A 20,665-nucleotide genomic window follows, 5' to 3' on the forward strand; every position below is an offset into this window, starting at 1 on the left:
GGCGCTGGCAGTAAGCGGGGCGGGAGGGCGAGGCCGCCCCTTTCCGGTGGCGGGGGTGGGGAGGGGGCGGCGCGTGTCGGTCACATGGCTGCCATGGCAACGCGGCCCGCCCGCGCGGCGGCCCCTCCCCGTCCCGGCCCGCATGAGGCGGAAGCGGCCGCCGGGGCTGCTGTGGCCGGTGATGGCCGGCGTCCTGCTGGCGCTGCTGGCCCTGCTCTGGGGCTCGCAGGTGGGCGGTGGCCGCGGCCCGAGGGCGGGCGTGAGGCGGGGGGCGGGCGGGGTGCCGGCAGGGCCGCGCTCGGGGCGGCGGGGACGGGGCCGTGGTGCGGGCGCAGCGTCCGCCGGTGCTCGGGGGCCCGGAGGGGCGGGGGGTGCCGGCGGGTTCCCTGGGCCCAGCCCGGCCCGGCGCCGTCCCGCCTCGGCTCCTTACGCCGTTCGCGGTGGAGGCTTGGCTGTGTGCCCTGCCTGCCCCTCCAGCCAGGTGCCTGCGCGGGGTGGCGGTGTTTCGGGGGGTTCCGAGCCTTATGCTCCCCTTGAAAGAGGAGCGACTGAACCGCTGGGCGAATAGCTGTGCATCCCCTACTGTCGGGTTTTCTCCCTGCTTAAGTGCTCGCGGTTTCCCTTCGTGCTTGTCTGGTCTTTCTTAAGACGTCCCTAGTTCTGTGGCATCAGCTTAGCCCTACATCTGGCAAGGCAATTAACAGAAATGTTAAATGGCCTCGCGCCTTCAGGGTCAGCGCTTGTTGCTCCTTAGATCTAGCCTGATCTTTCTGTTTCAGCGCTTAGCTTCCCTTCTGCTGCCGGAAAGAGAACCGAAAGGCCGAAGGTTGTTTTTTTTTTCCATTCTCCTTTACAACGGATACATTGCCCAGGGTTTTGCCATTCCTGGTAGCTTACACTTCCCCATTTCCAGGATTTCATTTTCTTTTTTGACCCATAATTTCCCTTTATACTGATATTTCTTTTTCTTATTTTCATATAATCTTGAAGAGGTTATTGAGTCTGTTGCGTTTGGAACCTTCTCTACTGTTTTCCTCATTTTAGAGTGTGGCTTGTGTATAGTAATTGCAACTTCAATGTAGAAATTTCAGGGTGTGTTTTTTGTCTTCTAATTCCAGAGCTCCGTGATCTGAAGGACTTCATTAGCTAATTTCCAGTTTGTAGAAATTTTCCCGTTTGCAGCCCCAAACCCTAGCTTCAAGCCTATTCTGTTTATCTGTCGTCTTAATTTTGATCGAATAAATCAATTTATGATGCTTCAGTACACAGTTACTTTCTATTGCTCGTTCTTCTGATCCCAGCATAATGGAATTTAACGATTACTGGATGTATGTTTTGTATTTTCAGGTTTTAAAAGCATTTGATTACTTCCCTCCTTGGAAGGAACAGCAACAGATGTACAAGTTGGACATAGGCTGGCCTAAAATTCCAGAATACTTCACTGGCCAAACATTTTGTGTTGCTGTTGACTCTCTTCATGGTTTGGTCTATGTGGGACAGGTGAGCGAGAATACTATATTTCTTTCCTTGTTGCTCTAATGTATTTTTGCTTCTAAAGTGTCTGGTTTAGATTAAGATACATATGTGTGTGTCTGTATAGATATATGTGAATAATTATTATCAAAACTGATGAAAATGTAAGTATAGATGTCTCTGCTATATCCATTTTTTAAAGCGGTTTAGGCACCACACTTGTTTGTGCTCTTAAAAGCCTTGCATTTCTGTGTCATCCAACATAACTGAGTTACAGTACCTTCTTCTGTTAGCTGTAAGGTAAAACATGATTCTGGGGCAACTGAATCTTCCACTTTTTCAACCTTTGTCCCATGAAATCAAAACCACACAACTCTTTTGGCCAGTTACTGTAATTTGAGTTCCATTATTCACTTTGCCCAGTTCCATGCATTGGTATCTCCAGGTCACGAATAAGACATTCTCTTCATGGAAAGTGGTGGGATTTAATTACGAAGCACAGCATGAGTACTTGACTGCCATGCAGCTAACAAGTACAGTTACAGTTTTTCATGCCTGTTTTATGCATGGCATATTTTTCAGCAAGAACATAAAAACATGATTCAAAATGAAGACCAGGATGACTGCAGGAACTTGGCTGCTCTGAAAATTGGACTGTTATATGATTTAAGTTGGAACTCTAGAATGAGTGGAAGGTTTTGCCTGTTGAACTTACTCTTCTGTCTCTCCCCTTTTCTAACTGGAAAAAATGAGAACTAGCGACAATCTCAGGAGATTCTTAATGATTCATGAAATGTTGCAAAAACTTTACAAAGAGGAATTTTCAAAAATATAATTACTTGCTTAATATGTTTTCTTAATTGACCTTTTTTTGCGTTTTCAGAGGGGAGACAATGTGCCAAAAGTACTTGTATTCTCAGAGGAAGGCTATTTTCTTTACTCATGGAATAATACAGTTGAAATGCCTCACGGTATCTTTGTATTGAACACTGCAACAGATAGTTCAGTATGGATCACAGATGTTGGAACAGGTATGCATGGTGGTGATATAAGAAGTATTAGGTGGGAAAGAAAACACTGATACTGCAGGTATTGCTTTAAACAACTCATTTATTTAAGTCTTACAAACCTGTCTCAGAATTGTTTGAGTTTTTCTTACCATGAACAAACTTCTTCAGGTGCTGCAGAAAATACCCTGAAGGTTCATGAGGTGTGCTGTCTGTCTGCTTATAGCTTCTGAACTCAGTAAGCACTGCCCCCTTGCCCAGGAGAAATATCAGGAAAAAAAATAAATCTTCTGGCTAAACTTACTGTCTGTCCTAGATTTGGTGACCTTAACACAATGGATGAGTACTGTTGTAGCCTATGGTTTTACTAACCCATAGTCATGTTCTCACTATAGAATTTTGTCCATTTGATTTATTAATATCACTTATGAGTATCAGGGGATTTTCTTTTTTAATCTTTTCAATCAGTTGTAATACTTACATTTTGCTTTGTTAAGGTGTTTTTGCACTTTTTTCCCTTAATTCAGGGAAATACGGACACACCGTGAAACAATATAGCCCTTCGGGTAAACTTATGCAGATCTTGGGCACGCCGGGTAATGCTGGTTCAAGTTTGATTCCCCTACAATTTGATCAACCAGCAGAGATCTTTGTAGAGGAGAGCGGAGACCTGTACATTGTGGATGGAGACGGAGGAATGAATAACAGATTGCTCAAACTGTCCAACGGTATGGAAAAATGAACTGCAACAGCTGACCATTGAAAATTCAATGTTAAATAACACAGCTTGAGAGTACTTTTAAGTGAGGACTAGGTAGAGCTGTCATTTAACATTAGTTTGAAAGCTTTGTTGACTCAGATCCTGTTTTGTTGCTTGTCACTTCAGGAGAATTCTCCGAATTGTTTATGACAAGAGGCTGAGAGAATTAGTTCAGTCTTCAAGAGAGAAGGCTAGGGGGATTCTTATTGCCGTCTTCTGTAATGGGAGAGTATAGAGAAGACAGAACCACACATTTCTTGGAGGTGCACAGTCAAGAATGAAGAACACTGAGCAAAAGATGCAAGAGGGGTGAATTCCAGTTCCGTTTTTGGAGGGAAAGATTCACAGTGAGGGTGATCAGACAGTGAATAGCTTGCCCAGAGATGGTGTGGGAGTCTCCACTCCTAGAGTTACTCAAAACTTGACAAGTTATGAGCAACCTGATCTAACTTCAGAGCTGGATTTGTTGTCTAGTTCGGCTTTGAGAAGCAAATTGGACCAGATGATGTCTGGAGATCTTTTGTACTTAAATTATTCCATGATTCTAATTAGCTTGCTCGTATTCCTCGGTTAAATCATCAGTGTTGGTCAGGGCAGTGAGTGAGGAGTCTGTGCATGCCAACAGTTGGGAAAAAGTGGAGGAGCTACCATTTCTTCTTTGTCGTATCTAAAATTATTTATGTTTCGAAAGTTGAGTGTAGTTTAAATTTTTGAACTGTATCTCATTCTACAAGTTTGATTCTTCTACCTCCTTGCAGGGAGAAGTCATTCTTTTTTTACATAAGATTGGGCTTGCACTTCATGTGAAGCTTCCAGAGAAGTTGAAAATATTAGTTTCTGGCTGCGAATTTGTGGTACCACATGTCTGTGTCACTTGGCCAAGCATGATTTTGTCATGAATTTATGAGAGACTATAGCAAGCCTTGTATCTAGATTCAGATTAATTTCTTGAACCATTGCTTTCTTGGAGAATGTCAGGTCATACCTGGAGTGAAAGGGTAAGAAAACTAGCTGTTAAGGTGCAAACACAATGGTAGAATTCTGGTGCTAGCCTTCTGGTGTGGGTTATGATGGTATTGAAGCAGGTTCTCAGTCCTCATGTTTACTTCCACACACCATTTTCCTTCATATACAGAAAGAGTGCTGGCAGCTGCTTTGTGCAGTAGGGATGGGGATATTCCCAACAGTCTCATCTTCACTGAAAAGCAGAGACCAGATATAGCTTGTCATGTATGACTCAGAATCCACTGAAAGTCCACTGTGGACTTAGCATTGCTAGGTTAATGGTTGGACTCGATGATCTTAAACCTCTTTTCCGACCTAAATGATTCTGTGAAATGGTCGGTTTCCTAATATCTAGTTTGTAAAATGGTAAATTGTTAAAACTGCTGGGTAACAAATGTAAAAAAAAAAAACAAAAACAAAACAACCAAAAAAAAATTAGTAAAAATAATATCATAATCAGCCAACATTTTTTTTTAATACAGTGCTTAACAGAGCCTTGGACTATGGCTGTTTGTACTAGTGGCTACGTTTCTGTAGCCTTAATCCTGAAACCACTAATAATAATCCAGTATTCACTGTAGTCGTTCCAGTATTTCTTGGGTTTATGTACCAGGAGTACTGTGTTTAAAAGATCTGAGTTTAGAAATTTCACCTTTAAAATTACTCAAAGTAACTGTGCAAGGGAATGTCTTAAAGCTGTTGTATTTGTTGTTTGCTTACTGTGATTATTTTTTTTTTTACTTTTATTTTTCATGATGCTCACTGTGTAGATTACAAGGAGATATGGCTGACTGGAACAAACGGGACCGGCATTGGCCAGTTCAAGATTCCTCACAGTGTAACAGTGGATCCTTTTGGACGGGTAAAGAATAAAGGGAAAATTTTTTTCATCTTTCAACAGACTTGTTTATGTGTATTTGAACAAAACAAATTGTATTTCTTTTTTAATTGAACAGCTGTGATCTGGGTGATTTTATGGGGGTTGCAGTTTGCAGTGATAGTGGTCATGAGCTGAGGTTTCATTCTGCACATCCTACTGAAGCAGCTGGCTCCAGTGTTGATGCAAGGGTTCTGACTGGTTACGTTGTCAGTGTCTGTGCAACAACAGACTGTTCCCCCTGCAGTTTCTAACAGGTTGCCATTGCGAGAGTACAGGAGAATTATCTTATGTAATAAATATCTACCCAAGCACTTAACGTTTCTTCAGAGGAATTTAATTTTGTATTTGGAAATTCCAAATAAGCTTAAGATGGTAGTAAAGGCTCTAGCTAGGTTGTAGACATCAGTCCTTTTCTACGTTTTTTGTAGACATCAGTCCTTTTTCTACAGCTCAAGGCACTCAAGAGTCTACTTCTCCCAGGTGTTAACTGTAGTCTGGCTTTTCCTCTGCTGTCCTTGTAGAGGAATTCTGTGGTCACTTCTTAGTCTGTTTCTGGGAAAATAGGATTGCTTGACTAAAACGTCTGAAATCACTGGTTTGAGCTAATTCTGCTAATGCTGTCTGAACCAGAAGGAGAAGCGTATATAAAAATCGCTTCTCTGCCAAAATAGGGAGGGTGGGAGGGACACAGTTCCTTTATTTTGAAGGGTAACCATGGGTATATGCATTCAAAGACAGCAGTTGCGATGGGCTATGATTTTATTGCCAACATAGTGTTGATCATCAGCCTAGGTTAAAAATAATTAATTCCTAAGGAGTCTTAAGAGAATGCTGTAGTAGTGTTTCATTTAAAAATAGTGGTGAAAGATTTCAAGTCAGCTTGTTTATTGCTCCCTTTTGGGTGATATCCCAAAAAAGTCATGAAGTTTACTTACCAGGCTGATGGGTTGTCAGCAGCTGAAACTTGAATGATTGTAGTACAAGAGATGCCTTCACTGGAACTGTCTAGTGGTATTGCTGGCTTGCGTTGTTTGTGAACCCAGTTAGCACAGGGTGGGACGTAGACAAGCTCCACAAAACTGATTAGGCAAAACATGCTGAGAAAAAGCTCTTAGTGTTTAAGTTGCTTCATGTTTATAGTAATGTTAGGCATATCGAGAGTGTTTGCAGATGCAGTCGGGTCTGGATCATGAAATGAGACTACTGTTATAAAACAAATAGTTAGCGGGTGACAGACCAGTATCTTTAGAATTGAATAGGTGGGAATGTGTCCTCATGGTGGGAGAAGAAAATCCTACTAAATACGACACAAAAATGAAGCAGGGGCAATGATTTCTCTGTTAAAGTAGTATAAAATAATTTGTGTATGTTAACTCTGTTTTGTTTTATATCTGGAAGGCATATCTACTTACATAGTTTTGAATGGGGAGGTGCATTCTTCCAAGGTATACTTCTCTTTTACTACAGGATACTGATACTTTGCTTATGGAAGAAACTAATGCATTTGATTTGTTCAGTTTGTGAACAGCCATGATTTTTGTTCTTAACAGGTATGGGTTGCAGACAGAGACAACAAAAGAATCCAAGTCTTTGATAAAGTCACAGGGGAATGGCTCGGGTCTTGGAACAACTGTTTTTCAGAAGATGGACCCTATTCTGTCAGGTGATGTTGAACAGTTCTTCTAGAAGCATGCAATTACATAAATAAGGTGTACTCTTCCTGTTGAATTAAAATGTTGGTACTTAATGCCTGATGACAAGGAGTTGATGAATGTAACTAATAGGGTGCTGGGCCCTAATCATATGTAAAGATAATGCACAGGTGTATCTTGACAGGGAAATCCTGGCTTTATAAGGATCCCTGTGGATCTGAGTGTAGGATTGGGAACTTAATTTTAAAGTTGTGTGTTTGTGACCTTACTGTTGCAGCTTTTAGAGGAAGAGAGATTGTCTTGAATGAGTTTTCCTTAGCTTAATCTGTCTCAAGGAAGCAACGTGTAGACCAAGGTTTATAGGTTAATTTTCAATGCTTCACTGCATTTAGTCTGTTGTAGCCTTCAAAAACTTGAATATTAAGGAGGTTTTGTTTGTTTAAAAGTGCATGGTTGTGGTAAATTGAGATGTCCTATGGAGTTCACAGTTCAAAAATGTATTTCTGTTTTTCACAGATTTACTGCCGATTACAAATACCTGATTGTAGCTCAGCTGAATATCAACCGGTTGGCAATCTTGGCAGCACCACCGGTTGGCTCTATTGGGGACTGTGTTATGATCCACACGGTCCAGCTGGCAGATGAAACTAAACCTCACCTTGTGGATGTAGACATGAAGAGTGGAGCAGTCTATGTTGCGGAGATTGGAGCCCAGCAAGTACAAAAATACATACCCATAAGTTGATGGTTTCCCACCACTGCTGTGGCACAAGCTGTGTGACATATAACACCTATGACCACATTTCCTTGAGTTTTCTGTAGCTTGTGTTTCCTTAGACAAGCATGAAACATTGTGCTCGCAGTACTCTAGAGCTAAGAATCTAGTTGTCCTGCAGTCCTGGAAAAGCACTTGGTCTTGAACTGTTACTAACTTTAGTAATGCTATAGTGGCTTTTGCTTTTGTTGCTGGCAATTATAAAATGACTTTCCTATGCATCTTGATTTTATTATATAAAATTTTACAAACACAGCTGCTGTTCTTAAATGTATAGGGTCTTCTTGAGGGACCTCCAATTAGCCTGTGCGTTAAACAAAGGTCAGAACTGCCTGAAAGAAGTGTATAAATGATTTCCTGGGAGGCGAGCACCATATTTTAATGTTTCTTCACTTTTTTTTTTTAAATCATTGTGCTGATGCTGTCCAACACTGAATATAGGGATGCATTATGATGTTGAGTAAGGTGCTGCTGAATAGTGGTGTCAGTACTGACAACTGGCATCTGCCTTGGGTGGTTAATGACATAAGCATTGAAATCTTAGTTTTCAGCTCTAGCTAAAGTGGTAAAGTCTGTAATAAGCTTAAGTTAAATTGATATCAGGCACTTCAAACTAAATTAAATGTGTGTGCACAGCAGCCAAGTACTGATTCTTAACTAGATCAATTCTTAACCTGATTTGATTTATATCAGCATGAGTTTTCCATTCCATAATATTTCATAGTGGAACATATTGAAGTTCAACTCATTGCAATTTGCTAGGAAAGTCTTAATCAGCATTAGGGACTGGGAGAGACATGATTTTCTTCACATTTCATTGAAGCTCTGTCAGTTAATAGCAGTGCATCTGTTTTGACTTGGGAATTTTTAACTGTTTTCTATCCAGAACTTAGACTTCATGAACTCTGTTAATGTCTAGAGTTTCTTATGCTGTATCTTAGCAGGTATCTCCAAGCTCTGTCCTACAAAATGCTGTCTCTTTCCATTCCCAGTCCAGAATGATTCTGTTTTGTTTACATGTAGCTACAAGATTTTAAGTTAATTCACTCTATAGCTTAGAGGGAACTGGATATAGGAAAATGTGATGGAGAAAATGGCATGACAGAAATGAGATCGTGAATAACTGATTACCTCTGGAAAGCTGTGGACCCACTTTCCATATTTATCTGCTAGCTCTTCAAAACATTTTGGAGGATTTTTGCTGTTTCCACATGCTAATTCTGCTGTGTGGACTATTTTAATGCTAATTACCAACGAAGATGAGCAATTCTTTTCCTGCTTCCTTAGAAAGGGAATATGGGAAATAGAATTATTCTGACGGGAAATATCCATGTCAGTGACTGTTACCAAAAGCAAGGGCTTCTTGATTTGTCAGGTTTCAACCTATGATCACAAATTTGTGGGTCAGCAGGTGGAAAAATCTATCCAGAAAAGTCAGATTCATATTTGTTGTGGAAACTCAGCTGTGAACCCTGATGCCTGATTCCAGCATTATTTGAGATTAATGCACTAAATGTGAATGCTTTGTTGTTGGCTGCATCCACGATAACAAAAGCAGCTCTTACCTGGCTGCCCTCATGCAAGCCTTAGAATCAGAACTTCAGAGTTATACGCTAGCAAACGTGATCCATCATTCACATGGTCTTGAATGGGAGCTAGTAAGCAATATGTATTACCTGAAAAAGTAGCAGTACTTCCTCTAGACCTGGAGGTATAAGTCCACATTGCTTTGCAGTGTGTTGTGTGGATTTTCTAACTAGCTCTCCACTACCTCAGGGATCTCTGTGTGCGATTTAGCTATTTCTCACCTACAGAAGGTGGATTCCTTTTTAAAAATACTACACTTTAATATAGTTAATGATGTTACAGTATCTGGGTGGTGTAAGGGGTCCGGGCATATCCATCCTTCCTCACCACATCCTATCCTTATTTATTTTTTCCATTGTCACGTCCATTTGAAATAGAACCCAGAGCTCTCTGGGAGCATGCTTCTGTGTTCGGTAAAGGAGTAGTGCACTTTTGGATGTTGACAAATAAGTTATTTCTACAACTTTGTTTGCTGTGTGGATCTGCTCTCAACTTGGTTGCATGGGCTTTTGCAGCCCCTAGAAATGGGGAGCATTCATTCAGTTTTGTTTGGCTTTACTGAAATAGGTCATGGTGCCAAAATGTGCCTTGCCTCTAGACATTTGGGTATCTGTGATAAGAAGGGATGCTTATTATTAATTAATATGAAATGCTTAGACTCCTTTTTACCTCTGTGTCTATGACCAGACAGAAAACGATTGATTTGTGCACTAATTTGCTAATTCTCTGAAGGTTTTCTTATGTATCATCTTGAAACGGATTTCTGAAAAATTGCATAGTAAGATAATTTGATAAAATAAATCGAGAATTTCCCATTATGAAAGGCCTGGGTGCTTTATTTCTGTACTAATATCAGAACATTGCAATGGATTACTTTTCTAAATATGGGGTCCTCAGTATTTGGATAAGATATTTAATAACTTTTGATGCCAGCATTCAAATGTAATTTAAATTCCACGTTATCTTTATACATTACTACTTCTGTGGTCCATCTCTTTTGTATCACATGTTTTGTGTCACATGTTTTCCTTTGAGTACTTAGTAAAACGGGATGGTGAGTTCTGTAAGTGCCAAGTATAAAAAAAAAAATCTGTATACCCTTTTGATGCTAATAAGTAAATTAAAACCAAGAAAAACACTTCTTAATACAGAATAAGGTTTTCTTTTCAGAAAATATTTACTGAGAAATCTGTTTAGTTTTTAGAAGATCAAGAAGGAACTTCTCCATGGGTTAGAAGTACTTGCACAAGAAGAAAGTAACATACTACAGTGTTAACTAGACAAGAAAGAAAGCCTAAGGTGATGCTAGAATCTCTTAAAAATCTAATTTCAGTTAACAAGTGCCAACTTTTAAGTGTCAGAAGTTATCCCTGAAGTATCTTAAGTAAATAAAATAGGAATATTCCATGTTTTGGTATCTCCAACTGTGCATTATTTTTTTTCCTAATTTATGCTTTTCTTTGGGTAAGTACCTAGATTGTTAACTGGACGACATTCCCAGGAGGTAAGACCAGGTCATGTAGTCTTCTGATTCTAAAATCTATTAATACAGTTCATCTTGATACTTTTGGGGGCTCTGTGTGTGGTGTGTTTGGGGGGTGGGGCTGGTGGTGGGGTTTAGTGTTGTTGTAGCCAGAAGTTTATTAACAATATATGTCTGGCCAAAACGAAAGAAACCAGAATCAGATTTATGCCATGCAAGATCAGTTTAGTGAGCCTGAACTGTCTTTATAAAAGCTGAAGTGGAAGGTGCACAGGTATGTCTGTGGGTCTGCTCGTACTGTAATTAACCTTTCTGAAGCAGTAGGTAGGTAGTTGTTTTAGTTGATACTTTCTTAATTTGTAACCTGAGAAACCTTCACAAGTGGTGTTTGCAGTCACTGATGTTGCTTGTGTGAAACACAAGAGGGCATCAAACCCCTGCTGATGCTTGACATACTCAGTGTAACTATAATGTAACTATATACTAGCAAATGTAAAAAGCTGGTAATTTCCGAACATTTGGAGTAAATCAAAAAAGATAATGAACTGCTCCAGACTTCCTTCTCTTTTCAAAATAGATTGGTTTAAACATAAGCAGGTAATTGTGTTGTAGTCATTTTGGCTTGTTACTACTGGATTTATGTCCATCTCTTGTTTCCATTGTTTTTCCTAGAAAAAAAAGCACCAGTAATTCATTGTCCAGAGACAACTGGGTAGAGTGAATTGATTCTTCTAGTCCTTGTGGCATTGATTGCTATGGAATTACTCTTGATATGTTGCTTTGGAAACATAATAATTTATAATAATAAAACTGTAGCAGCATAATTATACCAAGAGAGCAATACCATTATATTTCCCTACAGAGGTGACCCTGAGTGAGAATAGAGCTAAGCTTACTGAATCTCATTCACCAATGTGGTTCTACCCCTCCTTTCTCAGCCTTTGTCTAAAAACCTTGCCCTAGTTTTGTATTATTATATTTTACTTTTTGGGGGATTGCATCTGCAAAAATTGTATTTCCCAGCAGTTGCCATAAAAAAAGTTTTAATGTGGACTTTTCTTCTGGTGAATGATTCAAAATATTTCAGTCTTTTGGTGTTCATAAAGCATCAAAGTCAAGTTGCTTCTATGAAATTTTAAAGTAGGAGTGTGAATTTTAATTTATGCACACAGGACTATTTGTTACTGCATTAAAGGCAAAGCAACACTGAGACAAATGAGATACTGAATAGACATTGTAAGTTCATATGTTAAGGCTGAGGAAATATAATTGTGTAACTGGATCTGCAATACAGAGGTGAAAAACTTCACCCAGTTACATCAGGAGTAAGAATTCTGTCAGAGCTATGGTGGGGTCTCCTACAAACAAATTAAGGTTTAAGAAATCTGAATAACTAAGCTCTATATATTTTAGTCCTTCCTAGTAGTCAATAAACGTTATAAAGGGAAGACTTTATGTTTGTCTGGATTGATTTGTCTTCAACCTCATGTTTTCTGTTTTCAGCTGGCTTAGAGACCTAACACGGAAATTATTTTTTTTCGTATCCCCTATGGAGTCATTTATAGATGATGACTGTGATGATTGAGTCATCTCTTGCTCTGCTCCTTGTCTAAACTGTATAGATTGGAAAACTTGCCTTGCAGTGAAAAAATCATAAGGCTTTAATTTCAAAATGTTTTCATAGTGTTTTTTATTAAAAACAAACAAATCCAGAAGAATGTTTACCATGTGACAGAAGTCTGGATATTAGAACTGCCAGCACTAAACCTATCTGTGTGCCATACTGGAGTAACGCTATCTCCCCATGACTTGATGTGGCTGAATTTATTTCTGCTATTAGGTCTTGGTACAGTACTGTCTCTTGACAATTCTGTCGAAGGATTTGGGTGAGTAGGTGGTCAAGGTGTTATAGGAACCCTTCTGGAAGAATAGACCAGAAGAGATGCTGAGGGTTTTTTTATCTCTGCTTGTTGTTGAAGTCTTTAGCAAACTTTCCATGCTGGTAATGTTTTTTGACAGGATTGTAATTGGAAGATCTGGCTCAAACTGAAGTGTCAGTAAATGGGTTATTAAAACAAACTGGTAAGTTGCTAGCAGGTGTTCATTTCATTAAGGTCATTCAGTATTTTCAGAAGATTTCTGAAATATGAACTTTTGCTTAGAACTACTTTAGTACCGGAAGAAAGAAAAAGTGGCAAATATGGTTTAAAGAAAGAAGGAAACAAACCAAACGCTCCACACACACCCCTATGTGTGAGGAGCCTGTAGAGATCCAACAGAACTGATGGCCATACCTTGCCAATTGACATAAACCCTAATGAAAGGGTAGATGTATTGAATGCACAACCATGAAATCTATTACAGGTCTTTGGAAGAATCTCTGAGCATAGATGTCAGTATGAATTGAATAATAAAGTTTGCTTAAATTTTCAAAAGGTTTTCAGCAACATCTCTTGCCAAGTGTCCGTAAAGAAACTGTGTGGAATAAGAATGAAGCAATAATTAGGGAAGGCTAATTAAAAGTTTATAAATGAAGTATTTAAAAAACTCGTTCTGTGCTGCTAAGTATATTGATAAATGATCTGGAAATGGATTTGGGAAGTCAGGGACAGAATTTACTGACAACACCACACTATTCAGGCTTGAGAGTAGATGAAAGCTGTAAAGAGTTGCAGAAGGCTATCATTAATTGAATGACTAGGCAATAAAATAGGAAAAAGAATGTAACATTGATAAATATAAAAACAGGCATGATTAGTAAAAAGAAGTCTAATTTTATGTACACACTGTGATAGCTTTGATATATATTGCCATGTAGGAAATGATCTCAGGCTTGTAGAAGATGGTTCTATCAAAATACCAGCTTCCAAACTCAGCAGCAGTCAGGAAACAAAGAGGTCATGGGCGGCACTAGGAAAGTACCTGGTGATCGAACAATGCTTTGCAACGTAATTATGTGAATTCCTGATGCATGTTCGTTTTGAATACTGTAGGCAATTCTGGCTCTTCCCCCTTCTAATCTCAGGAAGGCTACAGTGGAATTAGAATTAGTAGAGAGAGGGGGAAGAAGAGTCTTAGAAGTCCTTGAGTATCCAGCTACTATGTTTGGTATCATCAGCATTTCATCGTTTAAGGCATTTGCAGGAACATGCCTTTTTCCCCATAGCTGCTGCTCTGAACTAGTTTGGCTTCAAAGCTCAGCAAGGATGCACAGTCTGCTGGCATGCAGAAGTGGGTGGAGAATAAAGATGGGCAGAGACATGTAGTGTCTATTATGTAGAAGTTAGCTTGAGAAGAAGATAAGAGTTTGCAAATATCCCAAGATTTTAGTGTTGAAGGTACCTTTTGGATAGAACTTACCGTCATGAAGTCAGTTCATTGCTCTTGCTGAAAATTGAAAGTTTTGGCAAGGAGGCTGGAGTTGCCCTTACTTCAGTCTGGTCAGTTTTGATGTTCTTCCCATGGGGCATGCCCTGGCTGCCTGTGGCACCTGTCCACTGTCCCAAAGATGAGAATCACTATATTCACTCCATCAGGTAACAAAATTGCAAAAAATATTATGTTATTCTGTAACACATCATCACCCATGGTCTGACACAAATGTGAGGTAGCAAAAGCGTAGGCTAATTTTTGTTCAAAGATCAGAGCGCTTGAAAAATCTTGGAATTAAAATGAAGATGCTCTTTCAAACGTGTTAACAATTCCCAGCCAAGACGGGATGCTGATGGTTGTGCTGTTTCATTCTCATGTGCATGGGTGCAGCTGGCAGGAGAAGACTGTTAGCTCCCAGGTGGGGCCTCCTTCTATGTCCCAGCTGCAATGTTCATAGCAGCGGGTGACTGGTCTGCAAGCAAATACCTATATTTATCTCTACAGGGATGCTGTAAACGAGAAAGGAAGGAAGGTGTCATCGTTTTAGGGGCATGTGCTTCAGCATGTATAAATCTTACAGTGGAAATGTGTCTTTAAACAATTAAGCAGGAGACCTGGAGGTCAGGGGGAGCAGGAAGGAGAGATTCTACCTAGTGTATTCCACACTAGCTCTGTAATAAGTCTTGCAGCATCTTACTTCATGCCCAGCCTAATTTCAGAGCTTTTAGGAATGAAAACTGTAGAAACTGTTGTAAGAGTGGGAGATTATACCATAACTAAGGCTTGCCACAATGTGCCTCCAGGGTGTTCTCTTAACAGGGCTTTGTGATGGATGATGCTACCAGGCAAAAACAGGAGAAAGAAAGTTTGTATCATCAGGTAACAAGCTGGAAGCATTAAAAATATTTGGGATAACTCGTAAGGTGGCACCTTTCAAAGAATTTGAAATTGCTGGCCCGTGTTCTTACAGGGATGCATGGTACCGCAGAAAGCTCCCGATTTTCATTTTGCTCAACCTCCATGTAGATTTCCTTCTTTCTCATAGGCAATTGAGTCAGGAGGAAATACAGATCACAGCCAATATTTATCAAATGCCTTTTATTAATTAAGCTGTTGCTATTTATAGAGTCAAGCTGTTGTTACTCATAGCAGGTAACTATTTCACAGAGCTTCCACCTCCCTGCTCCAAGCACTTAGGCACCCAGCCACCCTGCCAAAGCACCATTTGGAAGACCCACCCCAGCTCTCCCAGGAGCAGAGGATCACCCCGGTGTGCTAGTGACGAGGAACCCCCCCCCCCCCAGGGGGTACAGTGCAGTGCCTACATACCCTGCGATCTCTGTGCGCACACGGCAGCCATCGCCTCCTGGGATGCAGCCGAGTTGCCAGCCACTGCTCGGGGCAGGCACGGCCAGCCAGCCTTGTCCCCAGCCGACCCATGGGGATCTACGCCCAGAGCTCACCCAGCTGCACAGGGCTGCCACGCAGCCCCCAGCAGGTACTGATCTTCTCTCTGGCCTGCTGCTTTCTGGTCACTGTTTCATAGAATCCCAGAACCGTCAGGGTTGGAAGGGACCTCTGGTGATCATCTAATCTCCATCTCCATGCAGTTTTAGCAATGCACAGTCTTCATCCCTCTATGCAGCTCCCCAGCAATGCATGGGCGAGGAGGATGGGTTGCAAGTCAGGAATCCCTGACAGCACTGGAATGGCTTATGTTAAAAAAGTCTCTTTTCTTAACGAAGTGTTGCAAAGAAAGATGCAGCTTATCTGAAAAGGCAGACTTGCTGGCAGTCTTGAAGAGGCCACATCTAAAGCAGGACTGGCCACCAGGCGGTCCTAGGAAGGCTGCCAGGTGCTGTGAAACGTGCACGGTTCTGCAGAGCAAGTCCTGTAAGGTCTGGTGCATGACGTCTGCTCATTGTGCCCTTTCTGTTCTGCACCAAACTCGAGGGCCCTTTGGTCCCTTCAGTCAGATGCTCCTCTCTGAGCACCACCTTCCTTCTCCAACAGAGGAAGCAATCGCGCTACTGTTGTAAAACCCATAATGATCTGCAGACACAAGCTCGGCAACATTTGCAAGGGAAGAATAGTGTTTCTTGTTAGCACGGTTGTGGCAGTTTAAAATGGGAGACAAGCTTTGACCATGCAATTGTGTAATTTTGTTTTAAACAGCTATCTCACTAGGTGTAATAAAGGTTATAATTTCCCCCAGCAAATCTCAACTTGCTCGAGAAACAGAAGTCATGTAACAAATTTCGGATTGTATGTATTGCAGCTCCTGAACACAAACACACACACATATGTATGTAGATAAATATTATCAGAAGAGGTGTATGTAGCAGATGCAGTGTATATAATCTAACATTTGTATATATGTATGTAATTTTTATTTAATTTTTATTCATCTAGTCTGGGTCACAGGCATGCTGGGAGAGAAAAGCGGTAACAAATGCTTCTGTAATGAAACTGCCTAAGCCACCCAATATCTGCCGTAGTTCCCTGCTGTGTTTGCACTGTACATACATGCAACAGAGACAGTCTTTGCCCTGGAGGCCACTGCCAAGGAAATGGGCTGGTGTAAAAGAAAAGCAATATATATTCAGTAAGACAAATGAGCTAACCTGAAATCCCCCTGCTTTCGAAAGGAGGTCCATTTTGGTGTTAGGGATCCATTAGATCAGCTCAGGTGTCCCAAGATAGGTTATTGCACCAGTCTAACTCATTGTGTTAATTCCAGTGTGTGAGTTTTAATGGATTTTATGACATCCTCAGTTCTCACTGTTCTGCTTGGGGGAAATTTCATCTGGGATAAGAAAGGAATAATAGCTGCTTGACCCAAATCTTTATCAGAGAAGAAACATTTGCAGCTTGATCTAAAAATCTCAAACCCCGTAATTATTTCAAAAGGAAAAAAAAAAAGTGCTTGGCACTATACAATACATGAGATAAAAGCCTGTGCCTTGTCAAGAGAGTTTGACATAAGCACATTACAGATAATGGAAACAGTGAAAAAATTAAGAAGTAGGAAATTCTGAGCACCTTCTAAAAAGTTTTATTGTGAACATACTTCTTAGGTTGTGGAAAAATTATTTGTCACTAGAACGTGGTTAGAGGTGAATCCAAATAAACAAAGCATTCAAAATTTAAGAAGACCATAGTGGCATTTAATGAGAATATGAGTCCATGAGACAGGCTGGAAATGTATCCTTTTTCTTAGACAAAGCTTTATGCAAGCCTAGTCAAATTAAATGTGATTACTGGTGCGTACATTTTAAAAGCTAGCACCAGGATGGAGCTATCCCTGGGATACTGGTTTCAGACCTGAAGTTTATTTTAGGCTCCAAACCAGGAAACGCAATTGGTGATATTTAAATAAACACCAGCAGGGTGAGCGGCCAGTAATCCCACGGCTCATCCCTCGCTACCCGTGCCACCTCAGTGAGGGTGAGTGGCAAAACTGGGTGCATCCTCTGAAGCGTAATAATTAAATGGGCTGAATCCTGAATGGCTCAGTGTTCAAAATGCAAATGCTGCTGCTTTTTTAAAATTCAGGAGAGAGAATTTGTTAGCCTTTGATATAGATAATCACACGCAGTGGGGAAGGGATGAAGGTTAAAACTGAAGCAACACTGGCAACCCAGAAACTGTGGGACAAATGGGGTTGGGTTGATTCATCCTTGTTATGGGATGAGACTATTTTGGCTGCTGCAGTTGGTTTAATTGCCTAGCCTTAGTTTTTTAAGTGGGTGAAAGCAGACCTAGAGCCTTCCATTGGTCCCTTACTTTTTGTTTTCCCGAGGAACGAAACAAAAGGGGAAGCTGGCTGCTGCTTCTGCACCCGTTGGGAGCACAGGTGCCTCTACATAGCCTGGAGAAGTCTCCAGGTGCCCAACATGGATGGGTTTTGCTTTGCAGCAGCCCTACCCACCCACAGACCCCCCCCAAGAGGACAGAAGGGGAGAGGAAACAGCACCAACCCTCCTGGACAACTTCTCCTCCAGTTTTTTGCAGGTGTCTTACTTGGGGATCAGTGTTAGACACTAGCCTCTAGTATCCTGTTCCTCTCCAACCAAGCACAGAAGAAATACCCAGGGACTACAGCAGGTTTATCAGAATATGAGCTGTGTGACAGGTAAAACCATTGGTGTCAGCAAGCTGAAACTTTCCAACATTTGCCTTTGTTAGACACTGGGGTTTTTTGCTTTTGACCTCTGCAGTTAAACTATCCAGGCTGAAATCATCCATGCAACAGATTTTCATTATCTTTTGCTGAAATCAGTGACTTCTAGGAAAGTATTTTTCCCCCACTTGTTTAGAAAAATTAGAAAACATGGAGAAGCTCTAATACCTTCCTACTAATTATGGCTTTAAATTCAGCAAAGGGCATGTCCTCTGCATAAGCTAATTTCCATTTGTTATTCCTGTGAAAAATATGTGGATGTTTTGGCTGTGCAGTGAGCCTGGAGATGTCCGAGGAATGGGGAGCTGAAGGAGGAGCATCCAGCAGAGGACACTGAATAAGACAAGAGCCCCTGGGGAGAAAATAAATTTGCAATCATGGCATTAAAGATTGTAGCCATGATGCGTGTGGGGAAAGGACAGATTTAGGGTAACACAGATAGCATTAATTCTGACACATCCTAGGCTTTTGCCTGCTTGAGTTAGTAGACTTAATAAGGTTTTTAATGTGTGTATGTGCATGTAATGTTTTTTGACGTCCCTTTAACCTGGTAATCCTGTTCACAACTCACAATACCTCAGCACACAATATCACTCAATGAGAATAACCATTGTGCAAAGTGAACCCTAAGACATAGCTGAAGAGCACATAAAATTACAATGCAAAGTGGGCTTTTGGTGTTACTGAGAAAAGAAATAATCTGTGTCACCAGAGGTGGGCTGCTTCTTCAGATCTTATTCTCTTTACAGTTTTCCTTATAGCTATGTCTGATGATGTTTCCAGTGTATGTGCTTAAGTGGAGGGGAGAAAACTGTTCACTGGAAGTCTCAAGAACCTACAACAAAAACATTCTTCCTGGTTTGACAGTTACTCATTTTTGTTACTTCTGTAATTAGTTCTATCTTTTACTCCTTACTTTAAATTTTATTTTTCTCACCTTACCTGGACACAGATACACAGGCAGAACAGGCCAGCGTCCCCTCTCACAGCATCAGATTCAAAAAAATAGCTTTTAAGGAAAGATGTGTCCAGTCTTTTGCAAACAGAAATACTGATTTGAATCACAAGAACATTAAACAATCTACTGTACTGAGCTACAATAGGTGTTTTCCATGCTACACCTAATTACTTACTATTACTCTTATTGCTTTATATAGCTTTGATGGGTTTTAATATGCCTAAGATGTTTCTCCATTTTCCTAGATTTCGGTGAACAGTTATTTTACGGTTGGTCCTTTTGTCTTCCTAGTATCTTATTACTTTACCAGTTAAGATTTTATGAGTTGTCCTATCTTGCTAAAAATTGCAAATCAAATTCCTTTTAATTTAAAGGAGAATGATTTGATGGTAGTGTCTGCTGGGTTCAGTTAAAATAAATCAAAACACACTCAGTGTAGCTGAAATTGTCTTGAAAGCAGAAAGGCAGTCGCACTGTAAATCTGTGGGGGTGGAGGTGATGAATTATACTGTGAAAGAAAATGAAAACCAGATGGCACTTGCCAAACACCAACACAGTGCAATTATGCGCAGTGGAGGCATAACCACATAGCACGTATATAAACCTGTTACCTAGATCCTCACCAGACTGCTGAGCGAAGTCTGAGTTTTGCTAAGGTGTCTGGTGACACTGGGATTCTGTGAGATGAAGATGAAGCAGCAGCTTGGGCTGAATGAGCCAAGGGTAGAGATGAGATGATGGACGGGCAGCTTGCCAGAAGCATTCAGCACTGATGGCTTTGCCCAGAAGTCCTGCCTGGTTTGAAGCCCCCAACGCCACCTGTGGGGCAGGGAGCTGCTGGCAGCTCCAGTAATGGGGAGCTGTTGAAGTCTGAGTTTGAACAGCATGATCTGCCCACTGCCCTTACTACATCACTTTGATGGCCATAGATGGTTTTAAAACCACAACTTCAAATGCATTATGAATCCAAACTCAATACAGAAGGAATCCAAACTTCATATAGGAGGAGACAAAACTTGTAGGAAAGTTTAAAACCCTGACTGCACTGCAGCCAGGAATAAAATTGCCACTGACAGTACAGCACAAACAGTATTTCCCCCTATGCAAATACATCACTTTTTTTTTCTTGTCACTAATACGACCTCACTCACTAGGACTGCAACAAACACAAGCAGACACAACCTGGTTATGAGGGACTGACAATCAGAGCTGGGTTGCTTCTGCTGCTCCAGAGCATCCACAGTTTACATACTGGGGAGAAGAGCTGTGAGTGAACAGAAGCTTTTGTGTAGCGAGTTATTGGTTATTAAATGTTGTTCAAATTTCCTTGCAACTTTAAAGTAGATTTTCCAATCAACAGATGAGTCATTCCCCTAATCCTCTTTATTTTGCCAACAGACAAGTAAAAAGACCCAGCTGATCTACAGCTTGGCGTATTGCCATTTTATGATTCAATTTACTGTCATAATTGTTTGTTGCTCTGCTTTGTTTCTCTGAAATTGATGAATTATAGTAATTATTTTGCATATT

At 40.7% G+C, this 20,665-nt stretch overlaps 1 protein-coding gene across 1 annotated transcript; it reads left to right on the forward strand.

The window, feature by feature from the left end:
* The first annotated feature begins 76 nt into the window (after window positions 1-76).
* On the forward strand, window positions 77-7,952 carry NHLRC3 (NHL repeat containing 3). Its single transcript, XM_055703214.1, has 7 exons — window positions 77-229; window positions 1,348-1,500; window positions 2,357-2,504; window positions 3,008-3,208; window positions 5,016-5,107; window positions 6,676-6,788; window positions 7,294-7,952. The coding sequence occupies exons 1-7, from the start codon at window positions 143-145 to the stop codon at window positions 7,520-7,522; spliced, it is 1,023 nt and encodes a 340-aa protein (XP_055559189.1). The 5' UTR covers window positions 77-142; the 3' UTR covers window positions 7,523-7,952.
* The last annotated feature ends 12,713 nt before the right edge of the window (window positions 7,953-20,665 follow it).

Source organism: Falco cherrug, chromosome 2 (genome assembly GCF_023634085.1).
Source record: "Falco cherrug isolate bFalChe1 chromosome 2, bFalChe1.pri, whole genome shotgun sequence".
Classification (NCBI taxonomy): domain Eukaryota; kingdom Metazoa; phylum Chordata; class Aves; order Falconiformes; family Falconidae; genus Falco; species Falco cherrug.